This window comes from Morone saxatilis, unplaced genomic scaffold (genome assembly GCF_004916995.1).
Source record: "Morone saxatilis isolate NCDOM2014 unplaced genomic scaffold, NCSU_SB_2.0 Contig21, whole genome shotgun sequence".
In the NCBI taxonomy this organism is placed as follows: domain Eukaryota; kingdom Metazoa; phylum Chordata; class Actinopteri; family Moronidae; genus Morone; species Morone saxatilis.
The window spans coordinates 17,356,853-17,367,886 of NW_023339774.1; the positions used below are offsets into that span (position 1 = coordinate 17,356,853).

At 40.4% G+C, this 11,034-nt stretch overlaps 2 protein-coding genes across 2 annotated transcripts in view; both read right to left on the minus strand.

Moving 5' to 3' along the window:
• The window catches only part of prkaa1 (protein kinase, AMP-activated, alpha 1 catalytic subunit), a 10,636-nt gene extending 5,367 nt beyond the window's left edge, over positions 1-5,269 (minus strand). The window contains exons 1-4 of the mRNA XM_035667778.1: positions 5,077-5,269; positions 2,982-3,123; positions 1,472-1,565; positions 1,094-1,238 (exon numbers count right to left, since the gene is read on the minus strand). Coding sequence (XP_035523671.1) covers positions 1,094-1,238; positions 1,472-1,565; positions 2,982-3,123; positions 5,077-5,173 — 478 coding nt within the window. The 5' untranslated portion in view covers positions 5,174-5,269. The remainder of the gene's footprint in view (positions 1-1,093; positions 1,239-1,471; positions 1,566-2,981; positions 3,124-5,076) is intronic.
• Positions 5,270-9,831: 4,562 nt separating this feature from the next.
• The window catches only part of aif1l (allograft inflammatory factor 1-like), a gene marked incomplete at its 5' end in the record, with an annotated part of 9,391 nt that continues 8,188 nt past the window's right edge, over positions 9,832-11,034 (minus strand). The window contains 1 exon segment of the mRNA XM_035668431.1: positions 9,832-11,034.

Consider the following 11,034-nt stretch of genomic DNA (forward strand, 5'->3'; position numbering starts at 1 on the left):
TGCAACATTATTATTCACCTGGAGTCGTGTTACTGGCCATCTGGCGAATGCAAGTCCAATATCCATATCTTGGTTTTTGGTCTCTACCAATTCCTGAAGGAAATATCTGTCTCTTTACCTGGTAGATGCTCCACTGTGTTCACCCGCCAGTCACTAACTGTATGTCTGCTGATTGGTGTTGAGCAGGCAGTGTACAGTGGCTTTGAAAACAACTACCTGCTGTGGCCAAAAACAATGCTGTGAGAGCAGTGAGAGGGAACCAAAACAGTAAAGTGGCAGGCCGGGCAGCTAAACAATACGCTTGGACCCAAATATTCAAATATTTAGATACTGGATAGTATTATCTTGTTTCTCAATTATTAGGTAATTACCCAATATTGTTTTTTTCTTCTAGCGAGGTGTTAGTTATTTTTTTATTTTACTGTTTTAATTTTCCAACTTATTTAATGTTTATTAACAAACAGCATTAATCTGCTCACCTTGCTTGAAAAGTTCTCTTTTCCACACGCATATACACACCTATACTTCTATCTTTTACTGCACACACACCATCATGCCCCACCTGCCTCTTTGTGTTTCCCTTTCCCTGTCTGCTCTGTTGGCTTTCTTTGTCAGCAGTTTGTTGTATAAAGTCGCCGAAAGAAATTGGATTTGTTCTTCCGCGGTTCCATTTTCACAACAGTAGGTGGGCCGCGTGTGGAGGAGGCTTGTTGTTAATGGCGTAGCCTATCAAAACGATCAAAACCAAGGTGGTACTGAATGACATCGGCACCAAGGCATGCGTATTCACTGTTGCTTTACCTGGTCCAAACTTGTTAAATGTCCACCGTGTCTGTGTCTTCAAAAGTAATACCAGAGAACGTCTCTCTCTCTCTTGCTCTGTGTTTTCTTCGCAGATCATGTGCGACTATCAGTAGACCATTGGCTACAGGCGGGGTAAAGCCAGGGGAGATTGTCCACTAGTTAATCGACTGCGGATGGAGTTGTTCTCTCAGACGGATCTACTGATTTGAGTGCTGTACCATTGTGTCCATGTGTGTCATATCAAAATGTCACCTAACAAGACTCCTGTTTGTGACTGAAACACACTTACCAAAGTCTGCGATCTTGGCATTCATGTGTGCATCAAGTAGCACATTTTCAGGCTTGAGGTCTCGGTGCACCACCATGTGTCTGTGGCAATAGTCTACTGCTGAAATAATCTGTTGAAACAGCCGACGACTCTCCTTTTCATCCAACTGTCAAAACAGAAATTATCCATTCGTTGAAATCTTCTCTCTGACTCAGTTAGCACATCACAGCTGACTAAGTGCCAACACCAAGCACATAATGCACTAATGTGTTATGGTCCCCTCACTGATAATAAAATATGCAACATCTGCTACATATCACAAGATGGAAGGAGTGAAAGAGATTGTTGGACATCATTATACCAGACTATAAGACATTTTCCAGTATTAAAGTGCATTACCTTTCCATTTTTGCAGATGTAGTCAAAGAGCTCGCCTCCTGAGACATACTCCATCACCATGAATATATCTGTAGGGGTGCTAATAACCTGATACCTGTGGACATTAAGACAGAGATGGAGTTGAAATAATATGGATTTTCAACAGTGTGCAGATATAACACTGATCAATATAGACCGTTATTATCAGTCTTTTATCATTTCTATAAAACATAGGAAAATGGGAAGAAAAAATGTATTTTTGCGACTAAATCTCCTAGATCTGATATCAATCTGTGGAATATTGTAGAAACATCAAAAGTGGCTGGAGGAAATAGTTTTGTATCTAGGGCCGTGTGTGGCTGCATTTTCAGTAAAATGGCAGGGCAACAATATGAAAGAAATATAAATAAAATACAAAAACAGTAGCAAAGTAATGACAGTATGAAGCTATTGTAGTTAAACAGTATGTCTGTCTTATCTTCAATCCATCTATCAAACCCCCCTTGTCTATCTAAAATGAAATGCAATAATGACTGTAGTAAAGTCTACAGGAACAAGTAGTTTCAGCAGATGTGACAGATGTTGACTAACTGCTGATCTTACGTGTCACAATTGCTACAAACATCCTGTAAGCCAAGTGAAGCAGTACTGTGTTGCTCCATTTGTCTTCACTAGACATTAGTCAGACTAGACAAGCAATGCTATGCACTCTGCCCCAGTGTTTGTTCACCCTGTCAAAGATGAGATCTTGTTCTCTCTCTCACAATAATGCGTGCGCACACACTCAAAACAGAGTTTACATTCTTGTGCATGCATGACATGGAGCTGGTATTTCAGGCAATTAGCCACACCTCCTGGTCAGTTTAATGAGCCCTTTAATGTGGCACTGCTGCAGCCAGTGGACACTGAAATACCCATCGGGAAGTAACTCCGCAATTTTCTAACTATATTGTTAGATCAGGGACTCAGCAACAGGATACCACCACAGCATTTCTGTGTTTACTTAAGGCTGGTGGTGGTTACCATCACTGCTTGACGCACCTGTACATCAAAGCAACAAGAGTGTCCTGAGCTGGCCTCTGATTAGTATCACAGTCGTGTAGCTTTCTGCATCAACGGTGTCTTAAACTATTTTAAAAGTACAGATATTATGTTTGCTTGGACAAAAAACACAAAACTGGATTGTAAGTGACAATTCTTTCCACTGTATTACAACTGCACTATACTGACCCATGAATTCTGTGAATGCACTCTTAGTGAAAATTCAAACAGAAGAGATCATACAGCAAGGCATCACAACAGGCAGTAATAAAGCACTTTTTCATATTAAAATGAAAGGTGAGCAGAGGGGAGAATCAAAACAGGCAATAAAGCTGGGGAGCGACGGGAGAGGAGACTGGGTCAGACAGATATTGTCCTAGATGGATGTATTCTAAAACACCATTAAAGCCTGGAAATAGCTCAGTGGGTGGCATTAATGTGGCGGCGGGGGGATTACGGAGCAGCGAGCAGGGTGTAATCTAGGACTTACAGTTTAATTATGTGAGGATGCCTGAAAAGCTTGAGGTTCTGGATCTCCCTGCGGATCTTTCCCACCACATCCAAACTGCGGATCTTCTGCCTGTTCAAGATCTTCACCGCCACCTGGTGCTTGGTCAGCTCATGTTGGCCCACTGCGGGATAAAACAAGTAGCACACGAGTGAAACCAATGACAACCTGAGACGCAGAAAAGATGAGAAACGACACCATTAAAAAGTGAAAACCTTGGAACGGAGACAAACGTTCATGTTTTAAACCTGCATTCAAGTATCACCTTAGAAAAGTCGATGGAGGAAACATGTTAGCAGACAATTGCTTATTTCTGAATCCAGCAACCACAGAGCAGCACTATCTTTCACTGAGAGTTGTGTTTCTGTCCGCCTGATGAATGGATACCAATATTCACCTTACGTTTAGCTGGTGTGGGAAATATCTGGCCCTGCTCCACTGTGTTTACCAGCTAGCTGCTAACTCTGTGTGTCTGCTGTTGACTGCTGGGCAGGTAAAGTGCAGTCGTTTTTTTAAAGCTGCCAGCTGCATCTGTCGATGAAGCGAACCAGATGTTGAACCAACAGAGTAAACCCGTGGGGCCAGAAAATCTAAACAAAAGACGGACAATGCAGTGTCGAGACGAGAGGAACACTATGAACGACAGCATTCACCTACAAGTGGTCATCTGATCCATTGTTAATGTGAAAATACTGATTAAGTGTAACAAAACGCCAGGAAGTCTGTAACCACAACAGTCGAGATCGAGGACCAAGAACTATTGAGTAACGAAGAAAACACTCCTAACAGCTTCTATTTATCTTGGGGACATGATTTAATTGGCGTCCTTTGAAGAGGGCTCCAAACCTAAAAAGGTTTTCGGTTTATCCCAAAGACAATCCTTCATTTGAAGTGAAAATAGTCGTAACTAATGTGGCAAGGATTTCACATGACAACAGCGGTACGCAACAGCAGCAGCAGCCGGGAGAAGAGTACACAAACACATCAGAACACATCTATCTGAGCGGATGGAGGGGAGACAGTGAACTTCCATGGGAGTTAGTAAACAGCTGCTATTGATTTACCAGTTGTGCTGGTAGTGAACTATTAACCAAGTCTCCAGTAATCAAGACCACTGGGGCAAAACTCCAGTCCTCCTATTTCTTACAACAACAACAACAAAAAAAAACTGTGCAGAGAGATGACTCACTGGGATTTAAGTGACTGTAAACAAGGCTGCTGGTTGTTCTGGCTGTTTTTTTTTTGGGAGACGGCCTAGTTGGTTCACTTCATGTGGGTATATTAGGGCTTAATCGTGGGTTTCTAAGAGACAAAACGCACAACTTGTGAAACAAAAAGCAGCCTACAGGAGAGAGCTCAGCCTTTACCAATCACACCAGACGAGAACAGGCGCACATCTGAAAAAGAAATGCCCTGCAAGCCAGTTTAAAGTCGTACCTGTTGGTACAAGCGAAGCCGTGTATTTACATACTGATCGTGCCGCCCTATAGACTGCCAACACTGGGCGTAGATTGGCCCCCCCCGTCCCCCCCTCCCTCACACATCTATAAGCCACTGACTCCTCAATGGGATGACAAATACAACTCATAAAGGAGGGCAGAGTTGAAACCAAATGTGGCGCCGAGCTGCAAAACTTTCCTGTGTTGTGTTTAAAAAAAAAAAAGAGACGACGAAAACGACACAAATGAAACACGCTGCTCGTTCATATGTCGAGAAGCGAGAACACAGGAGGGTTTACTTCCCGGTGTCTGTCTTGACAAGCGACTTGTGGCTTTCTGGCTAGCTCACAACGCAACCGAGGCTAACTCAAATATAAGTGGCTGAATAGAGACTAACGCTATTGTCATAGATGCACACTGCGTGGCTGACACTGGCGGCCACAGTCACGTCTCCGACACGTCATGTTTGTCAAAAACAAGTTGCGCCAACTAGCCGGACAACAAGTGTGTTACCTTCCTGGCGTCGCGACAAGTTAGCTTTCGTAGCGGGCTAAATTAGCAGCTAAGCTAAAAGATCCCATTGCCACCATCTTTCACTCGGAGAGGATGCACAAGCGCCAAAGACACTCGGACGTTACCTTTAACCTTTCCAAACGTCCCCACTCCGAGTGTGTCTCCGAGAATGTAATGTCCAATTTTAACTCTTCCTTCATGTTTGGTTTTTTCCGTCGCCATCTTCCCGCAGTGGCCTTGTTGCGGGGTTAGCTATCTGCGGGCAGAGACGGACTGAGCTCTCCGCTGTGTGCGTCTCTACTCCGGCGGCTCTGCTCGGTGCGGAGGGTGGGAGGCGCCCAGGCTCCTGCGCGATTCGTCAAACGCGTAGCCGACGTAGAATGCTGCCTTCAAATGCTCCCCAGTAAACTTGTAAATCAGGGTGTGATTATTAACTTCTCATACATTAAACTTGTTTTTTTTTTTTTTTTGCCTCGAAGATATTAGGTAAATTACGCGGTTGTTTTCAAATCAAGGTAAAATAATGAATATGTGATAGTGAATGTGAAACAAAAGTGAAGACAACACTGTAGTAGTGAGAAAAGAGACATGGAACAGAATGTCTGTAGCAAACATGACCAAATGCAACAAAAGGTAACATTAATTATTTACAGAGAAAGCTAAACAGCACTATGAAAAGTGTGGATCAACTCAGCTCTGTAGTATGTGGGCCATTTCTTCTCAGTCAGATCAACCTTATCTAAGAACCAGCATGGAAAATGAGCTCATAAGTGGTAGAATACCTTGTGAGTTATAGACAGGGAGTTGCATGTCTCTTGTAGCATTTAAAACTTCTATAATTTACTTTGAATTTCATGAGAAGGTCATTCTGTGGTCACACAGTGTGGCTCAGTTTTAAATATGTGCCACGCCCAAGCATTACCAAGCACCAAAAATCTTGTTTACATAGTTTCCTAAATTCTTCCCAGGCTGGTCCCTGAATAAGTGTTTATCTATAACAGGATATGACAAGACTATTTTAAAACATGTTGAACTTTAGTGGAAATTAACTTTAACATCACTGCAATGTGCCCAAACCCCTGTAAAATCACTCTTCACTGTGTGTGCAGCTCTTCTCAAACTAATGAGCTTCATATCTGCTATCTGTATGTTTTTGTAACAAACAGAACAACCAGACCAAACCAAAGGTGTTTGTTTAGGTCTATTTAATACTGAAGGTGCTTGATCAGAGCTAGGCTATCAACACGTGTCTCAACAAGGCCCAAATGAGAAGCAACAAATTTAATTACATGTTCTATCTCCCATTTGCTCTCACTACTCCATGCATTTGCTTTATTGTTTGGTTATAAAACTATGCAAATTGAATTTTGTTTACATAGATAGTTGCTGTCCAACTTAGTGTGCAGGTGGCTTGACAGCAAAGCTGTAGCTCTGCATGTGTCTAGAATAAAGCAGGCAAACTCTGTTAAAAAATTACATTTCACACTGCACCAAATTACTAATGGCAGCAAGGAATGTCAAAAATCATCTGAATGGATCTTAATCAATAAAATCTCTTCATTGTGGGATTCTTTTGTGTTCACTGTGTTATGTAATTCATTGCTCCTACTACTCGGTTCTGCAACTTGATGATTATGTGAAGGCATTTTGGGTATAATTCATCAGTTGGACATGCATTTCGTCTTGTTACAGTATTCTATTCTGCTTTGGGCAACTATTCAAACGTTGGAAACGCAAATTAAATCGAACATTTGTCCGGATTAGCCTCCAGAGACTGAGATTTGCACTACTTTAGTATTCATGAGAACAGGATTTTAAGAAAATTTTGGTTGTTTAAGATTACATGGACAGAAAAGGCTGAATTAAATTAGGCCTAACTATTTATGAGAGGAATATGTAACTGTTTATATGATGCCATTTCATATGTAATTTACACACCTGTAATCTTCTATATGATCTATAGGAAATTGTAATGTCAAATTACTGTCTAATTTTTTAATTGAATGTCCTGCTGAGACAGAAGCAAATCTTCTCTGACGCATGAGACAGATGTGAACTCCTTAAAGGCCTCTCGTGTTCGCTTGCAGATCTTGCATATGTGACGTGTTCCTGTTTATTGCTGGCTCGGTTGATCTCCATCTCCAGGATTAGTAAGTCAGTGGCAGCTGAACCTTGCTGTGTAGTCTCAGTGGTGTTTCTTGATTTTGAACAGAGCCACTTACTGTATCTCAAGACCTGAGAATCCTCATAGACACATTGTGAATAACAATCAGCTCATCAAGGATGTGAAGAGCTGCTCAGTGACAGTAATGGATGAGCAAACACCCTCAAAGCATCTCAAATCATACCCCAAAGCACAGCAAGGCAAAACATAATGTGCCTCAAAGGATATCCTAAATAACTGTAAAAATCTTTATGCTTTTTGCAGACCAGAAGTATAACTCAAAGTACAGGCTAAACAAGTACAGGCTTCACACCAATTAATAAGGAAAGAATGGCCTGGTGAACAGTTACCATGACTCCCCAGAGAGGTCTGGTGGGAATTAACAGTTAGTACCAAAAGTCGTTGTCAGAAACACTTGGTGGACATTTGTGTGTGTGTGTGTGTGTGTGTGTGTGTGTGTATTTTCTCCACTGTCTGTACGTGCTTTGAGATTAAAACTGATTAAATTAACATTTTTATACATAGTTTGCCCATTTCAGGGCACAGGAAGTCCTGTGACTGTGCATATATTGTAGTGAGGTGTGTTTAGTTTTCACTCTTATTCGTCATGTGGAAATTTAAGGAATGAGGGACCAGTAAATGTCTGTGCAAAAAAATGTTTTCTGTCTTCACACATTTTAACAGCCCAGCTCTAATCAGAAACCTACAGATGTGCTCACCAAAAGCCTTCTCAGTGGCGACCTCTTGTGGTTGCTTGACAATCTTGCCAGAGCGATGACGTTCTAATAAGCTCTTCTTGTTCTCATTCAGGGTATCCAAGCTTTGCATATTTAAAGTGACTGTATATTATCTGCTATCCTTGTACAGGGGGTTGTTGTTGTTGTTTTTTGCATTTTCCTGTAGGAATTAGAGCAAAGCAAAGCAGACTGAGCTAAAAAAAAAAAAATCCCATAATGTATCTGAATAGTGTCTTTCACCCTTACTGCATCCTAAATGCTCACTATTTTTAAACTCCATATCTCCAGTTCCGAATGCAGGCTTTCTGTGAAGAAACTTGAGTCTTTCCCCAAACTGAGATAACCTTAATAACATCATCAGGGTTGTTTATTCAAGAGCTGGAAAATGCCCTCCAGAACCACAAAACCCAACTGTTTATATACCACTCTTTGAGAATAAATATGTCCTTATTTCTCAAAAGACATGTATAATCTGAGCCACAGATTGTGCACTCTTATCTGGGGTTCGTAAATGGTGCTCAATTATACTTGACATTTGCTGCTGCTTGTACTTAACATTATAATTGTATTGCCTGCTGATAATGATCTAAATTAAGCCCCACAGCACTACAGATTAGACTAGCAGTCCATGAAAAATATGATATCAAGGTATCACACTTTTCTATTAAAATGTAATCTTTATTATTAAATCTGGGACGTTCGTGTTACTAATGGAGATAATGTGGTTTCTTGTTTTTAATGAATCCCTTTGAGGTAGTTGTTGAGCATGCTGTCATTTCCTTATCAAATGTCAACTATCTCACTGAATGACCAGTAGATGGCAGTGTCTATGCAAGAGAGCAGATAATGAGGATGATGATGTCCTGCCCTGGGATGCACAGCAGTGGCGCATTCATTATTCCCATGTCAGTGACTGACAATTAATTACCATCATTGCATAATGATAAAGCTTTTGAGTACTGGTCTTGACTCAGCAGTAACTAGCAAGATAAATAAAAGCAAGTGAGTCTATGATTAAGGCTAATTATATATACAGTATACTAAAACGTCTAAACACATAGCTGAGCCAGACTGACTGAGACACAACATGTGATTTGAGAAAGTACATGAACTACAACACAAAACACAGTGGATAATGCCGGACCTAACACGAACCCCGGGGGTTAGTGTCATCAAAATTAGCTGGAGTTTTAATATTTCCTTACACGGCAATCTGAGCACCGTCCAGCTTGTTATTTCTGTGCCTACATAAGCTTCTGGCAGTTTATTACATGCAACAGTGATTATCATTTTAATTACAGAGGTGCTTATTATAATCCTACTGGATCCGCCTGCTAGCATGCTTATTAAAGCATTGCTCACACTATTCCACACCCTATCTCCCAGTGAAATGCAATATGAATGGCCTTACCTATAACATCAAATAAGTTCAAGCAGCTATTTACTTTTTCATGAAAACATTTTATTGCTCAAGAGTATGTATGTATACAGCTGCACATACATTAAGCAACATGGAAAAAGAGGATGGGAGAAATATGAAATGAAAGCATTATTACAATGAAACAAAGATTCCCAGTTTTATCTCCACTTGTGAACGAACTGGAAGATGAATCTTTCAGCACTGACGGCAAAAGATGTGTTACAATGTGACCCGTAGCTTGATGGACAGCTAATATTTATGACTGCAGAGTTCTTTGTAACCTTTGTCAGCTTTCAGCGTACAAGGAATAGCATTACTGCATTTATGGTTAAAGGTCCCTCTCACTGTTGTATGTCATCTCCTGCTATAAACACAATAGTGGAAATGTGTTCCAAACAAACACAGGTTGACTATTGAACTACTATTTAACCACAATTAAACAGTACACTCTGCCAATTAAACCTGTTCAACTCGTAATTTTTCACCCAAACTCAAAATCAATCAAGAGTTTAAAAAGAGATCTCCATTACAGCAATAAAACAATTCAAAACTTAACCAGGCCAGTGTAAGAAGAATTTTAATTCCTTTGGTGTCGGCAAACAATGTGCATCTTAACAACATTAAAAGATGTAATGTACCCATCAGGTATTAACAGAATAGTTTAAAACATGTTAAGTGGGTTAAAAATACTACAAGTACCAAATTCACAGTAAATTGTGTGAGATACAGGAAAATTTAAACTGGAGAGACAAACACTGAGGCACGAAATACAGAATTCACAGGACAATGAACCCAGTTAAATAGAAAGGGATGGCTGGCTGGTGAAAAAAATATGGGGGAGAAAGTAAAATCCAGGACAAAGAGAAATTAATACCACACATATGAATTGCAAGACAAGTATAGATTAACCTAAACAGTATTTTTAAAAATCACTCAATAAACAGGTTAAACGCTCGCTGTGACGTAAAAAAATAACTGTAAGAGAAGGGAAAACAAACATAGAAACTACATTTAAAAATGCACTCACTCAGAATGTTGTGGAAACACCATATTAATATAATTCAAACATCATTAAAATTATCTTACCAAATAACAAAGAACATTATTTCACGGATTTCTGGAATTAGTGAGCTGAGAGGACTGCTTGAACTGAACACTGTGCACTCCATTTCCAATCTGTGTTTTAGCTCTACAGTATCTGCATGTTGAGGCACTTGGAAAGAATATGATTGTACTGTGTGTAGTATATTATGTACATTTGTTGTGTTTGTGTGCCTGTAAATCACACTCCTTCCAAAACTAACATGTGCTTAACCTTACAGATCTAAAACTGAGTTGGATTTACTATTCCTCAAGCCACATACTGAAACTGAAAGCCCCATGGTCAACATGATCTCTTATTCTTGTCTAGTGTGAGTGAGTATTACATAGCAGTACAGTCATCTACGAAAAATGTAAATGTTTTTCAGATCGTGAGGCGGCCATGATAACCTAGTTACTGATTCCAGATCAGTATTCCGACCCAGAGGAAATGGGCTGGGCCTGTAATCTCTGGCACCTGATCTAAAGCGAGACACTGACCAAGATTAGCCTGGCGGGAATCCATCCAAGACCACTGAGGACAGTGCAAAAATGAGTTGGAAAAACTGCTTCTTTTCCTTGTGCTTCTCCAAAAGCATCCTACTCTCACATTAGAATGAATGTGTCCCAAAAAAAAAAAAGAACGAAACAAAGGAAGGAAAAACTACTTCTGGAGAATTTT